We start from the raw sequence: 16991 nt of genomic DNA, 5'->3' as shown, positions 1-16991 counted from the left end.
CAATCTTTCCCCCCCAAATGAGGATGTCTGTTACAAGATTTGATGTTCCTCTATTAAGGGCTGTTGAGATGGAAATTACATTCTTTTCTGCCTGGAAAAAAAAAAACTCTTGAGCCGGCTGCAACAATGTGGAACATGCCCCCATCTTGGCTTTAGGAATGCCACTGTGGTGGTACTGTCGATAAAAATCTGCACCTTGTGTTTCTTTATCACTGCATTAAAGTCTAATAATGCTTCTTTAACTGCTGTCAGTTCTTTCAGATTGGAAGTGGACTGAATCAGATCTTCAGCGTAAGCGACTTGTGCATGGGCTCCCCACCCCACTCCTCAGGAGTTGGATCAGTTATCTTTATCAGAGCCTAATATCTGCCCTTTGCCAGGTTCAACATATTCATACACCAGCCTAAAGTAAAAGAAAACCCCAACCATTCTTAAAAATGTTCCCTTCCGTTCTCCTACCTATCCTGTATAAGAAAAAAAAAATTCAGTCAGTCAGTCAGGGTATGTGATCCTGCGGTGTGTAAAGAAGGGCTTGACAATGGCTGTTGACTGCAGGAACAGTGATATCAGCCATAGGTGCCTATGGCCCAGTCATGGTTGGAACTCCCTCCTCTTATACACCAGCCGTTCACTGACAAAGGGGAGCCAGAGCTATGGATCACATGACTAGACTGGAGCAATTAAAAAAAAACGTACACATTATTTAATACAAATTAGGCAAGATAGGTCGATGGAGGGGGGAGGGAACATGTTCAAGAATAACTATAGTTAGATTTTTCTTCTGCTTTAATGTATGTCAGACTTGAAGGGAGACGAAGCACTGAGTCTAAGGAATTCCTATTTGGATTTCATGTTGATATAAAGCATGTTTGTAGGGCTCTCAAGTGCAGCTGTGGCCCACATTAATGCAGGAGGTTGTCATAGGATCCAAAAGACAATTTTTTCTTAGCGTAACCACTAATGCTGAAGCGACTTGCTGTACTGTCAGAATCTTGGAGAATATTTTGAGCCACCCAATTGATTTGGTAACACAGGAAAACCCTAGCCTAGGCCAGAAACAAGGAAAACTATTTGACCAGCCAACTAAGATTCTTAAAGTTATAGAAGATATTAAAAAGTCCTCCTCACCTTTTCTCTTCCCAAGGGGAATATTAGAGTAGGTCATCCAAGTAAGGAATGAGAGAAGATCCTTGAACATGAAAGTAAAATATAACTTCTTCCAGAATTTTGGTGAAGATTCTTGGGATCACCAAAAGACCAAATGGAAAGGGGCAAAATTGCCATCATGATCTTTCAGCACCAATAGGCATTAGAACTTATGGTGTGTTAAATGACTTGGGGCATTCTGAAAATCCAAGGTGATAAGCAATACTTCTTTTAGTGGACATTTTTCCATTCTGAATTTTTTGTAGCTCAATTTTTTCAAATTTACAATAATTCAGGACTTTCCTGTTGGTTTCTGGACAAACATATGAAAGTAAAAACGCAAAGGATCTAGTATTCTGGTACTGGAATGATCACCCCCTTGTTGAGCAAAGGTATTTATGCAATCCTGCAGGGCAGCTTCCTTTATCGGGTCTCTTGGTGGCCTGGCCAAGAAGAAAGTTTGAGGGGAGTGGCTAAATTTTCTAGCAGATACTCTTTCTTCACAAAATTGTAAGATGAATGGGCTGTCTGATATGGATTCCCATTGTTGGTAGAACTGAGGCAACTTTTCCCTGATGCTGATCATTTGTTGTTGTTACTGGTAAGTTCTGTAAGAGTGAAAAGCAAACCTTCCTTAGGCTCCATTTTATTAAAAGGCTCTCAAATCCTTGTTAATGCTGGTTTTGTAACCTCTGAAAAAAAATCTATGGTTACATACCCATTTCTTCCCTCTCTCATTAGCAGGATCTTCCAAAGAGGAATTAGCTTCTATTGCCGTTTCTTCCTCCTGGGTAACAACAGTAAAACGGCTAATTGAGTGAAGAGTCGGCAACGAGACTGAAGAACAGGTCTTAGGAGCTGAAGGCAAATAAGTGCAGCTTTAAATCAAAAGTCTCACATGCTGTCAGCGTTTGAATACAATCATCAGAAAAACGGCTTGCTATAAGATGAAGACAATTTCTTGTTACAATTACTGCAATGCTTCTTAGGGTGACTAGACCCTGAAGCTTGTATAGAAGATGGGATGGTAAGTGCCTGGGCTTAAGTTTTTCCCGCAGGGAGAGGGAAGGTGCATATAGTAAAAAACTAACACCACTGGTCCCATCACCACAGTGAAATACTCCAAACCATCCAAGGGTTGCACTCGCCCAGCAGCATGTTTGTTTCTGGACACAGTACTTAGTGATGGCTTGTTGTCCTCAGCCTCTCCTTCTTTGGTCAGGAAAGGTGCATTAATCCCCATGCTGTCTGAACTCAGCACTGTTCTGACACCAATGGAAAGTGTCATCCTAAATCACTGAAAGGGACGTCGCTGAAGCCCCAAATTGAGGCCTGGGCTGAACACCACTCCTCAATACTTCTGCCCAAAATACTGGTGGAAAACATTGCCACCACCATCTGGAAAACCACTGCTGGTCACTGAAATACTCCCCAGAAGGCCATGGTGACAGAGCTAACTAGCTGGGAGCTTCAAAATTTGACCCCACACCCAAAAAAAGGGGGGCCACGATCCTGGAATGAAAAAATAAGGGGCTGCCCTCTCACTAAGCAGATATGCACTGAGGGGGACCGCTGAAAGCTACTCAGTCAGGCAGATAAACAACAAACAGTTGTGCTGCTCCTGGACGGTAGACACAATTTAAACTAAAGGACAAGAGGGATGGAAGAGGTTTTTACTTGTTCTGCTTGTATTTTCTGGAGGAATCAGTCACCTCTCATGTTGCTGTCCTGGAAGATGAATGGGGAACAGAACATTTAGCATAAAATTACTGATTTAAAAGCAGTAGAACATTTTCAGACATATGACAGCACCTAGATGCCCTGTTTTCTTTCAGGATTACAGAAGCCTAGCAGATTGCGGACATCAGAAAAATATCCTACCCATTTCTATACTTGATTACATTGAATACCTTAGGATTACTAGGTCTAAAACAATTCAAAGTTGCATGGTGATAATTCATACCTCGACTGATAAGTTTGTTTTAGCCACACAGCACTGAGTAATAGGTAAAGACATGGGCCTAGGCAAGAAAGTAGCTGTGTTGCCTACTATAAGTGCTTATTCATTTACACTGGATCATCTCTCATACTATTTGAAGGGTAAGATTACCTGCTTCTAGAATGGGGTTAATAAACTACAGTGAGGGTAACAAGGCACTTGTTTTTTTCCCACCAAGTATTAATTCCCTACTGATCACAGCATTTTCACCAAAAACATTGTGAAACACGAGACTTGAAATGATTAGTGAGAAGAACCACTTATCAGACATGAAATAGCTGGACAAAAAAGTTATTTCAAGACCCACATTGTTGGCCTTGTACTGACTACATTTATTGATGCATACACATAGCTAATTTCTATGATAAGCCCAGGTGCAAATATTCTAACACTATTTTAATCAGGGATGTACTACAGACCCTACTTGAAGCATCCGAGTGGTGTCCAGAGATTTACTGATTACTATAGGTCACACATGCCCAATTCCAGGACCTAGAACCAACCGAAACCTTTATTGGGTGATCATTAAGCAAATAGAAGTTACCTTTTCATGACAATATCATATAATTATTGATCTCTTAAGTTTATGTTTGCCCAAAGAATCTAAGCCCTTGTTTTTGCAACAAATACAATCAGCCCTTCACAAAGTTTTTGTAAAAAGAGCTACAGGTGGTTACACTAAATACGTTATATACACTATCTTGATGTCGTTTGTGACATACAGCCCCAAGAAAACATTCCCATCAGTGTAGCGGCACTACTTTTAGTGGATTTTAATTCCCATCACATTATTTCAGCTGAAATAGTCGAAATAGTCAACGCATAGGGCTAATACATAGGGACTAAAGTAGATGGCTTACTGAACCACTGTGGGGTTTATTTACTAAAGCTGGAGAGTGCAAAATCAGAGTCAATTCTGAATAGAAACCAATCAACATTCAAGTTCAGCTTGTTCGATTAAGCTTTGGCAATAAAGCCTGAAAGCCGATTGGCTTCTATGCAAGTGAGTCTGATTTTGCACTCTCCAGCTTTAGTAAATAAACCCCACAGTGGTTCAGTAAGCCATCTACTTTAATCCCTTTGCATTAGCCCTATGAGCAAACTATTTCAGCTGAAAAAAATCAGCTGGTTGTCTCCTTGTTGTAATGAGTATCCTTCGTACTAATTCAGAAAATGTTTTTTAAAAATAGGTCATCACAGTTATCACACATTTTAAAGGCTAGTTGTACAGATACAAAATTTACTACATTTGCTTTTACAAAAACAAATATCACTAATCAAGTAGAGAACGTTTGTACTAGAAATGTATACCTTCATTTACAACTACAGATACACTTTTTTTTTTTAACCTTTCTACAAGTTTTAATACAGGTCCTTTCATGCTGAATTTACCTGTTTTATTTTTACAGGAACAGGTGGTGGACTTCTACTATCACTTCTGTTTCTCCTCCTTGGAGACTTGCTTCTCTTGACATAACTCTTTTTCTTTTTTAAAGGTGACCTAAATAAAAAAATAAATACTTAGCATAAAAAAAAAAAAAAAAAAAAAAAAGGAAGGAGACCCCATATGCAATGAACCCTAAAATACAGAGAAGGCAAGCACAGAGGCATTAAGCAAACTGTGTTCTCAGTGCATTGCTGAACGCAGAGCTTGCCCCCAAAATCACGTACCTGTTTCCACCTGGTACATGAACCTGTCATTTGTTGTGTGGAGGCATGATGAAAATATAAAGAAATCATAGGAAGCACCTTGTGAATTTCCTGGTCTATGTATCATTTATGATACATGGAGCATTAGCAAACAAAGCAATCCATTTAAAAAGGTAGTGGATACTGCCAACTTTTCTCCGCTGAACACTGCAGCATTACTTCACACAGCGGCATTTTATTTTAGGCGCCGTTCATAAAACCCAGTGTGCAGTGTCTCATGGGGTTACAGTGCGCTCTGTAAATGGGGGAGAAGCTGGTCATATGACAGGTATTGTGATTGGACCCCCCCTTCCTAATCCGCCCATCCCCAACATCCACTTTTTTAGACTACACTTGTATCGAGGTCCAAAGCATTTGGAGTGCCAAGCACATCTATAAAGCGATCCTCTGTACTTTTCCTAAAGCGGTTTTAAATTTGGAGTCCACTCCCTTTGTTGAATTGTACCTACAGGTAAGCCTATATTAAGGCTTACTTGTAGGGACAGTAAATATCTCCCATGTGAAACAGCCATCACTGGCGCATGTGCACTGTGTTTTCAATGGATGGCAAGCCGTACACTGGGAGAGCTTTGTCACAGCTGATTCGTGTGCGATGTTATCGCGGCTCAGCCATTTAAACAGCCGAAGCCCATAAACCAGTAAGCTAGACCGGGGGGATTCCCTGTCGGTGATGATAGGGCCTTGCTGGAAGGATGCGTTTCCCAGGTAAGTCAGCCTTAATGGGCTAGTATGTGGTGCACATTATGACATTACCTTGTAAGGGAACCAGTTTTTCTTTTATAAACACAGTTTAAGAGAATATTTTCAGGTACCCTGCAGGTTTATGCCAAAATGTGGCTATTATGCACTGTATACTGGCACATTATGGTAGACTTACCTGTTAAACAGTGCTCTGCAGAGCTGTGCTGTCACTGCTCCTGCTGGTCCCGAATGCTTCCATCTTCGCCAGATCTTTCCTACAAGTTCCACCTCTTTGACCACTCCCATGAATGCGAAACACCAAAAAGGCAAAGAGCGGGTGCCGTAAATGTGGTCTGACCTGTGCACATCAGACTACATTACCGAGGACAGGCAAGGCTTTATGACAGAAGAGGCTACCAGGGACCCTGACTGTCAGTGCTTTTTTCTTTCTTCTTCGACTGACTTTAATACCACTTTAAAGTGGATCCAAAGGAAGAGATAATCACCTTTTCAACAGATTCTCTGGCACTGGCCTCTTCTCATGTGCGTTGGTTGTTGGGCCTCCTCATTGGTTGGTGTGGGATGATCTCACTCCTCTGTATACGCAGAAGCTAGTTATCACAGGATTGGGCCAGCCACCCTGGGCTGCGCATGCACAATGCAGTTTACAGTCTGGGGATTGCTATCAGCAGGCAGATAGGTGAGTTTTACTACAGAAGAGACACTGCATGTCTCTTCTGCAATAAAAACGCTGCCTTCTTGCAGCGTGGTACAGTGGAACTTTAGTTCCAATTTAAAGAATTTGTAAACCCAACATTCCTGATATGTGCCTGCTGTCGCGTGTACTTGTATGAAAAGGTATCCTGTTATCTTTGCATTGCTTCCTTTGAGTGAAATCCCTGGTGATCCTGTCAGTCCCTTTCCTATTAAAAAAAAACTGACCACACTAGGCAGGAGAGACTTGCCATAAACCCCCACCCCATGCACAGCCTTTCACTGGGAAGCTCATAGTACTGCTGTTTCTCCTCCCCTAGTCCTTATGCAGCTGAGAACAGAGGGAATGTGATCACTTATAATAAAAAACAAATACTTTTTTTTTTTTAAATATTTATACACAAATGTTTTGTCTTTCATTGCTATATTAAACCATTTAAGGACTGCCCTATAGCAGATATACTGCTACAGGGTGGCCCCACTATGCAAAATCACGTATAAATACGTGATTTTGCTTATCCGGGTAGAGTGTGTGCACTGCCCTACCCGCAATGTGATTGGTTTATCGAGATGTCAATCAACAGGTCCCAGCCAGCGATTCATGGCTGGGACTCTGCAATTTCTGGAGAAGCTAACAGGGAGGAGACCTGTGTGTAAAAACAGGTCTCTCTTCTGTCAGCAGAGACATGCTGCTTTCTATCTCTCTGCACAGCAGAGAGATAGAAAGCAGCAAGTCCACTAGTAAAAAAAAAACGAGAAAAAAAAAAACACAGTAAGCACAAAACAGCACAGTTAACCCTTTCATCACCCCAGATGTTAACCCCTTCCTGCCCAGTGTCATTAGTGCTTATGGGGGAGGTCACAGACAGGGGGCATTTTTCCTGCATGAGTGCATTTTCTACTGGAGTGCGAAGCACCAGTTGAACACAGCAGTTTAACTAAAGCAGCATAACCCAAGCAGCAAGAAGATACAACAAGGAGCTCTACTGCACGCTGGATGGCATGCAAGCAAACACCCTGGGAAACATCTCCTACAAGTCTGATTCCACTCCATGTACCTTTTAATATGTCCCGTCTACTCCTCCTTTTCATATTACTATCCTCTGTTCTCAAAATCTCATTTCTTTACCCCTCTGCTCCACCCCAAAGCTTATACATATCACCCTCACTTCTACCATCTCCCTACTACTGCTCTCATCACCTCCTGTTGATACTTTATTCACTTGCTGACCCAAACACCAGAACAAGAAGGCATGTGCGCTAATATACATCCCGCTCCCAACTTACTTTCCTCACCCTCCTTCTTCTCCTAACCTCTGGGGATATCTACCCAAAACCCTGGTCCTCCAGTATCTCCCACACAAGGTACATTCCTCCCTCCAGGAATAGCTGCAATTCACTCAATTTAATGTCAATACTAAAACCTCCTCCCTTTTTCACGTGCACTCTGGAATGCCCGCTCTGTCTGTAATAAGCTCACCTCTGTCCATGACCTTTTTGTCTCCCGCTCCCTTAACCTACTAGCAATTACAGAAACCTGGCTTCAAGCAGCAGATTCTTCTTCTCCAGCAGCACTTTCCTATGGAGGCCTTCTCTGGACTCACTCACCCAGATCCAGTAGTCAGAAAGGAGGTGCAGTTGGTTTGCTTCTATCCCCACTGAGCACCTTTCAAGTCCTCCATAACCCTCCCTCTCTATCCTTCTCTTCTTTAGAGACTCCCTGCATCCGGCTGTTGTCTCCTATTTCTCTGAGGATTGCAGTGATCTATCGGCCTCCTGGACTGGTGTCCCGCTTTCTTGATGATTTCTCTGCCTGGCTACCCTACTATCTCTCCTCTGAACTACCCACTATCATTCTTGGAGATTTTAACATCCCCATTAAATGTGAACAACCCGGCTACATCCCAACTCTTCAACCTAATCTCATCTTTCGCCTTAACACAATGGACACAGTCCTCCACTCACTCTGATGGGAATACAATAGACCTGGTTTTCTCCCATCTTTGCATTTCCTACAACCTCACAGACACCCCCTTTCCTCTCTCTGATCACAATCTCATCACCTTCACAGTGTCCTCGTCTTCAAACACCTATTCCTCCAAGCACTAAACAATTACCCGCAGAAACTTTCACAAATTAAACCCTTCTCTTTTCCACTCTGCAACTGACCGCCTCTATGACAGAATCTCTCCCCTGTCCTGACCTGGCCGCTGCTGTCTACAACAGTTTGCTTTCATCCACACTAGACTCACTTGCTCCTCTAATTACAAAAGCATCAGGCCCCCGACCAATACAACCGTGGCAGACGGACATCAGAAATCTTAAGCGACATAGTTGTGCACTGGAGTGCTTGTGGCGTAAAACCAAATCTCAGCAAGCATTCACCCTATATAAATCTGCTTTCTTAACATAAAATTCATCCATGCATGCTGCCAAACAAACCTACTTTGCCGCTCTTATTAATACCTTGTCATCCAGTCCTCCTTGTCGCTTCTCTACTTTCTCCACCTCCACCCAGTACCTCACTCACTGCTCAGGAGATTGCAAAAAATTTCAAAAACAAGATTGACGCAATTCGTAGGGGCATCGCCACTGCACAGACATCCATCCAACTTAGCATACCTTATACTAAACCTCCCTCAACACTTTCCTCTTTTGACCTTGCTACTACCGAAGAGGACACTAAGGTTTTCTCAGAAGCCTGTCTCACTACCTGCCCCCTCACAACTACTATTTTCACCCTCTCCTTCAATCCTATGCTCCCTTACTCGCATCTTCAATCTTTCCCTCTCTACTCGTGCCTTCCCCTCCTCTCTAAAGCATGTGCACATAACTCCCATACTTAAAGAAACCCTCGCTGACCATACCAACCTGAACAACTGAAGACCCATCTCCCTACTCCCATTTACCTCAACTCTTAGAACGCTTAGTCTACAATCGCCTGAGCTCCCACCTCACCGACAACAACCTTCTTGACCCTTTACAGTCTGGCTTTCGCTCACTACACTCCACTGAAACTGCCCTACTAAAACTCACTAATGATTTACTAATGGCTAAAACCAATGGCCACTACTCTATACTCTTACTACTTGACCTATCTGCGGCTTTTAATACTGTTGACCATCCCCTCCTCTTCAAAAAACTCCACTCTCTTGGCCCCAGAGACTCTGCTCTCTCCTGGTTCTCCTCCTACCTATAACAGCGCTCCTTCAGCGTTACCTATATCTGTTACAGCCTCTTCACTTCCTCTTTCTGTAGGGGTCCCTCAAGGTTCTTTCCTTGGACCCCTTTTCTTCTCCATCTACACATCCTCCCTTGGTCACTTGATAAACTCCCATTGCTTTAAGTACCATCTCTATGCTGATGACACACAAATCTATCTTTCTACTCCTCACCTCACCCCTTCAGTCTCCTCTCGCATTACTAACCTACTAAGTGACATATCGGCATGGATGTCACTCCACTTCCTCAAACTTTCTAAAACTGAGCTCATACTATTCCCTCCAGCCCGTGCCCTCCTCCCCTGACTTCTCCATCAAGATCAATAGCACAACCATCAGTCCCTCCCCTCATGCCAGGGTGCTAGGTGTAATCCTAAACTCCCATCTGTCCTTTCAGTCCCAAATCCAATCACTGTCCAAATCTTGTAGACTTCACCTCCGCAACATTTCAAAGATATGCCCGTTTTCAACCTCTGAAACTACTAAGCAACTTATTCACTCCCTTGTTATCTCTTGCCTTGACTATTGTAACTCCCTCCTCATTGGCCTACCTAATTGCAGGCTATCTCCTCTGCAGCTGTTGCCAGACTCATCCACCTTACTAACCATTCCATATCTGCCACCCCTCTCTGCCAATCCCTCCACTGGCTTCCCATTGACCAAAGAATAAAATTCAAAACAATAACAAGAACATATACAACCATTTATATCTCTGCCCCAAATTACATCACCAATCTTGTCTCCAAATATCACACCAATCTTGTCTCCAAATATCACCCAAACTGTCATCTCTGCTTCTCCCACGACCTCCTGCTCTCTAGCTCCCTTGTCTCCTCCTCCCATACTATTCTCCAGGACTTCTCCCATCCTCTGGAACTCTCTACCCCAATCTATCACACTATTGCCTACTCTACCCACTCCCCTATCTCTTCAGGGAAGCCCATCCTGCCTTCAGCTAATAACAGAATCTTCTATTCCTACTACCAGTCCATCCCCCACAGTTATTACCTTTTGTACCACCAGCCTCTCCCTCTTAGAATGTAAGCTCCAAGGAGCAGGGCCCTCCTAACCCTCGTGTATTGAACTGTATTGTTGCTGTATTGTCTCCCTTTATATTGTAAAGTGCTGAGCAAACTGTTGGTGCTATATAAATCCTGTATAATAATAATAAAAATATGTGATTTTGCTTATCCAGGTAGGGTGTGTGCACCGCCCTACCTGCGCTGTCATTGGTTTCTCGAGATGTCAATCAACGGTCCTGGCCAGCGATTCAGGGTAGAGACCTGTGTGTAAACACAGGTCTCTCTTCTGTCAGCAGGGACATGGTGCTTTGTATCTCTCTGCACATCTGAGAGATAGAAAGCAGCACACCCCCTAGTAAAAAAAAAAAAAAAAAAGCACACAGTAAGCACAAAACAGCACACTGTTAACCCTTTGATCGCCCCATATGTTAACCCCTTCCTGCCCAGTGTTATTAGTACTGTATCAGTGCTTTTTATTAGCACTGACCACTGTATTAGTGCCACTGGAGATGTTAGTGGCAGTTAGTCAGTACCCACTCAGTGTGAATGCCCACCGCAGTCCCGCTATAAGTTGCTGATCACCACCATTACTAGTATATATTAAAGAAAAAAAAAATCCAGTATACATACTGCCATTTGCAGATGCTCTCTGTAGGTGATCTCTGCGTAGAGAAAGCTCTATTTGTGGAGAAAAAAATGACATAAGTTTAATTTATGTAGTTTGCATGACAGTGCAGTTGTCAGTTAAAGTAACACAGCACCGTATCAGTAACCCTCCAGATGATTTACCCCCCTTCCTGACCAGGACTTTTTTTGCTATTCGGTGTTGCACTATTTCAACTGGTAATTGCGCAGTCACGCAATGCTGTACAAAAACAAAATTTATGTCTCTTTTCACACAAATAGAGCTTTCTTTCTGTGGTGTTTGATCACCTGTGTGCTTTTTATTTTTTGCGCTATAAACGAAAAAAGACTGAAAATGTTGAAAAAAAAAAAAAAAAACTTTATTTTTTACTTTTAGCTATAAAAAAATATAGTAAACTCAAAGTTAGTTATACATTTAGGCCAAAATGTATTCTGCTACGTGTCTTGATAAAAAAAAATCCCAATAAATGTATACTGATTGCTTTGTGTGAAAGTTATAGCGTTTATAAACTATGGTATAGATACTGCAATGTACGCCATTTTTTGCTATACAGCGCTGTTTAGTTTAACTGACAATTGTGCAATCATGCAATATTGTATATAAATGAAATTTAGGTCCTTTTTTCACACAAATAGAGCTTTCTTTTGGTAGTATTTGATCACCTCTGGGGTTTTTTTAGCGCTATAAACAAAAAACTTTTGAAAGAAAACCCCCGATATTTTCTCATTTCTGTTATAAACAAAATCCTATAAACTCAAATTTTGCCATAAAGTTTAGGCCAAAATGTATTTTTCTACATGTCTTTGGAAAAAAAATCCTAATAAGGTGTATATTAGTTTGTGTGAAAGTTATCGCGTCTACAAATTGCGCCAGATATTAGAATTTACGCCTCTTTTTGCTATACGGCGCTGCACCAGTTTAACTGACAATTGCGCGGTCATGCAATACTGTACATAAATGAAATTTATGTCCTTTTTTCACACAAACAGTGCTTTCTTTTGGTGGCATTTGATCACCTCTGGGGTTCTTTTTTGCACTATAAACAAAAAAAGACCAAAAATTCTGAAAACCCCCCCCCCCCCCCCGATATATTTTCATTTCTATCATAAAAAAATATCCAATAAACTCAAATTTCGTCATAAATTTAGGCCAAAATGTATTTTGCTACATGTCTTTGGTGAAAAAAAATCCCAATACCTGCATATTAATTGGTTTGTGTGAAAGTTAAAGCATCTACAAACTATGGTATAGCTTTTACTTTCTGACTGCCTATCACATTTCTTTAGGTGCTAAAATACCAGGGCAGTACAAACACCCCCAAATGACCCCTTTTCGGAAAGTAGACACCCTAAGCTATCTGCTGAGAGGCATGTTGAGTCCATGGAAGATGTATTTTTTTCCACAAGTTTTTGGAAAATAAAAAAAATAAAAACCTTTTTTGTCAACACAAAGTTGTCAATTAAATAATACATTGCTCACACATGCCATGGGTATATGTGGAATTACACCCCAAGTTACAATCTTCTACTTCTACAGAGTATGGGGATACCAATTGTGTGAGACTTTTTGGGAGCCAAGCCACGTTCAGGAGCCTAAAATCCAATGACCACTTTGAAAGCCTGAAGGTGCGCAAGTTCCTCACTTCACATCACAGATTTGGAGGCCATGAAATGCCAGGATAATACAACCTCCCCCCCAGATTACCCCTTTTTGGAAAGTAGACACTCAAAGGAATTTAATAAGAGGCATGGTGAGTATTTTGCAGATCTAATTTTTTTCTCACAAGGTTTTGAAAAAGAAAAAATATGTTTTTATTTTCTCTTCATTTTCCAAAAATTTGTAGCATGCCATGCTGTATTCTATACTAATAGTGAACTAGTGTATGGTAGTGCCTTGAGGCAGAGACCAGGTTGGCCAGGACAGGAGGGACAAAAAAAAAAAAAAGCGGGTGTCACGCCTAATTCTGTGTCTGCTACAGACATCTTTTTTGGGGTGTCCTTTGGGTTGGGGTACCAGGAATGGCATCGGGAAAATGCCTTTCATGCAGCTGGCTAACTGCATCTGGGTTGGGGGTTTGGGCCAAAGCACCTTCTGGATACAAAAGAGCCGTGATGATCTCTTCCTGGAATTTTAGGAAGGAGCCACTTTGTCCAGTTGCTTTGTAAAGCACAAAAGCATAATATAGAGCCAATTGAAATAAACACTTTTTTTTTTTACCAGTATCTGGCTTTTTGGAAAACTAAGTATGACTTCATTATCTAGTCACTGAGGGGCTTCTAAACAACACCAGCTGCCATGGCAATTTGGATGGTCGTGCCTGCATGAATGGAAGACAGGGCGAAAAAAAAACCCTTTGTCCTTCCACTTCACTGCGAGCAATCATCAGGTTTTTTCCCCCTTTCTAAGATGGGTATTTACAAGCCATTGGGGGAAGCCCCGGCAATTAGGTTGCACGGTGCCACATGCGCAAATTCCAAGATTGTACAAATGTCTAAATAGTGGCAAACTTCAAAAAAAATTGTCTACGTATAAGTTGTACCCCATATGGAAAAAGGATGACACCAAGTCCTAAACTATCTTGCCACTGCTCCCCATGTAGTCTGGGCATTTGTGGCGCTCCACATGACTATCTTTTCCTTCGTAAATCCAAAACTTATATGCATAGCCTGTTGCCCTCTCACAGGGCTTATACATCTTGACCCCATATCTGGCAAGCTTGCTGGGGAGAAATTGTTTGAATGCAAGGCGGCCAGAAAAACTAATGAGGGACTCATCAACACAGATGTTTTGTTGTGGAGTATAGATATCTGCAAATCTTTGGTTAAGGTGATTTACGAAGCCGAATTTTGTGGAGCTGGTGAATTGAGGGTCACCTCGATGGCGACAGTGTATTGTCGATGAAATGCATAAATCACTTTATATTCTCATATCTATGCCTGGCTATGGCAGCAGAGAGCAAAGGCATATGATGAATCAGGTCTGTGGACCAATACAACCGCAATTCGTTTTTTTTTTTTTATTAATGCCCATGTTGAGGGTTAGGCCCCAAAAAAAAACCCGTTATATTCAGAAACCGTAATAGATTTCCATGCAAATGGTCTGGCATGGTTTGAATTGGGTTGGCAGCTATAAACTGTTGTGCATATAAATTGCTTCGAACCACAATCAATGCATACAGATCTTCCATGAAAAAACGCTCCAAAAAAATAAAGGGAACTAGTTAAATTTGATGTTTCCTTCTGAATTCCAGGATGGGCAGTGAATGGGGGAACTACGGGTACTGCAGAATTTGTGGGCTGCCAATCAGGATTTGAAAGCACATCCGGAAGGACATTAAGAGTTCTACAGGCCTTTGCGAGAATTCTTGGTGGCTGTGGGACACTCAGGGGTGTGGAAATTTTTTGTAAAAACTACTTGTCCAAGGACTAAATTGGTGTCCAAATCTACTTGTCCCTCATGGCAATCTACTTGTCCTAATAAAAAAAATACATTTTAACCAAAACCGTATTTAAATCTTAGGTGCTTTATGGAATGTCTGGGGCTTTTAAAAAGGAAAGGGGCTTTATGGTGACTTAAATGTGTAATATTTTTAACATTGCGCTGTTTATCTCCTCCTCCCCTCCCTGTCTGTCTCCAGCACCGCACCAGGGACTGGCAGGGAGGGGAGAGACCTTGCAGTGCAATGAGCACTGATAAGCTGCTCGTCAGGAAAGAGGAGTGTTGGGCTTATCCTCTATCCCTTTCGCTGCAGCGATATGTAACATGTGTATTACAATCGTTGGTTTCATGTGTAGGTGCCCCAGTGTCTCCCCTGTGCTCCACTGAATGTAATACAGTGCACATCACACCACATTACATTCTTTCCCAGCCTCAATGGCCAGGAAGCTGTCAACAGGGACCCGGAAGTGTTAGGACAAGAAGGGGAGGGGAATGGACGTGTCCGCTCTTGTCCCTTCTTTATACCCGCATCCCGACATAACGCTGGCACCCACTAAACTAGTCCTGGGCCCACAGATGGGCAAGCAGAGCCAGGGACATATAGCAGGCAGGGGGACAACCGCTGGCACTGTGGGCTGTGTGGAAGCAATTGGGCGGCACATGAGCCCTGCTGCTTGCCTACAGCAGGGCTAAAGGTAAAATAAAACCTACCTGCCTGGCGCCCAGAACTACATGTCCTGGCCGTTGTTTGATATGAATTGCACATCCCTGGACACTACTTGTGCTACCCACTGCACCAGCTTGTACTGCACTTATGGGAATAGCCACGTCACCAAGTGATATTGCAGTGCTGGTATGTATAAGACCAGGATGTACTAGGTCGCTGGTGCTCACCAGTTCACCAAAAGGTAAAGCAGCACTGGTACTGGCACTCTGCTGCATATGAGAATCATTATGCAATTGTAACATCTCAAGAACAGAGTCGGGTATGCCTGACCTTAGCAGGGACCTCTTCTCCATCGTCTGAGCTGCCTGTCCGGGTGCCGATGCTTACATACTGAGGCAGATTCTGTCAATGAGGCTTCCCCTTCGCTCTCATCTGACATGCTCAGAATCCTGTAGGCCTCTTCACTAGAGTACCTTTTGTTGGGACATTCTGGCCACTACATTTATAGATACCTAGTGCGACTCAAGGGAAAAAGAGCACCTGGCTGTCAGGGACTGCTTGAACAGCTACAAAAAATTTACCTGTAAGTGCTAGTAGAGATCAGGCCTGATTCTGCTAACACTGCGATTAAGCATAGAGGCTAAACGCAGGTGCTGGCAGGTGCCGGGGCTGATACCGCTAATGCTGCGTTTTTGGGGACTCTATACTAATGTAAGCGCTGGTATAGTGCTGATCTGATCAAAGATATTGATCCATTCAGGCACCATACTAGCAATGGAGGTTTGTGTATGCAAGCATGTTCTTGGCAATCAAGGGGTTAAATGTGATGACTGTGTGGTGACGGGCAATCTGACGCTATTTGGGAGGGACGCCAACGCTAAAAATCTGTACACTGTACTAATGACACTGGTGACAGGGCAGTTAAGGGGTTAACTGGGGACAATCAGGGCGTTAAATGTGTCCTAAATGTGTTTTACTGTAAATGTGTAGTGTTTTACTCACAGGTCTCTGCTTTCTTCTCTCTGAGACAGAATTTGCCCAGAGAAAGAAAATTGCATCATCTCCGATAGGGCAGGGATCAATCAGCAGATCCAGGCCGAACATCACTAGCCTGAATCTGATGATTGATCAGTCAAGCACCAAATCATGGCATGCGCGCCATCGGCCTGTGGTCACTGCGGGAGCACGAATCACGTATACATACATGTGATTTTGCGCAGGGAGTCCACCATGTAGCAGTATTTCTGCTATAGGATGGATTTAACCACTTGAGCTCCTGAGGATTTACCCCCCTTAATGACCAGGCCTTTTTTTGCTGTTTGGCGCTGCACGAATTCAAATGATAATTTCGTGGTCATGCAATGCTGTACCCAAACGAAATTTACATCCTTTTTTTCACACAAATAGAGCTTTCTTTTGGTGGTATTTTATCACCTGTGCGCTTTTTATTTTTTGCGCTATAAACAAAAAAACACAAAAATTTTGAAAAAAAAACAAAAAAACAATATTTTCTACTTTCAGCTCTAAAAAATATATTGTAAACTCAAAGTTAGGGGGGGCGATCAAGGGGTTAAACGGGATTACTGGTGTACTAGCGGGCAAACTGGCGCTATCTGGGAGGGGCACTAACACTATTGGAAGTCGCCAGCGACACTGATACAGTGATCAGTAAAAATCTGTTCACTGATCAATGACACTGGTGACAGGGCAGTGAAGGGGTTAACTGGGGGGGGGGGCGATGAAGGGG

At 42.6% G+C, this 16991-nt stretch overlaps 1 protein-coding gene across 1 annotated transcript in view; it reads right to left on the bottom strand.

Moving 5' to 3' along the window:
* Positions 1-16991, bottom strand: part of SNIP1 (Smad nuclear interacting protein 1) — a 29616-nt gene that overhangs the window by 11472 nt on the left and 1153 nt on the right. Inside the window, exon 2 of the mRNA XM_089688804.1 lies at positions 4538-4646. Coding sequence (XP_089544930.1) covers positions 4538-4646 — 109 coding nt within the window. The remainder of the gene's footprint in view (positions 1-4537; positions 4647-16991) is intronic.

The sequence above is a fragment of the Staurois parvus genome, unplaced genomic scaffold, assembly GCF_062004578.1.
Source record: "Staurois parvus isolate SC_StPar_1 unplaced genomic scaffold, SC_StPar_1.0 ptg000454l, whole genome shotgun sequence".
Taxonomy (NCBI): domain Eukaryota; kingdom Metazoa; phylum Chordata; class Amphibia; order Anura; family Ranidae; genus Staurois; species Staurois parvus.
The sequence above is the reverse complement of the archived record's forward strand: the minus strand, read 5'-3'. Positions and strand labels throughout refer to the sequence as shown.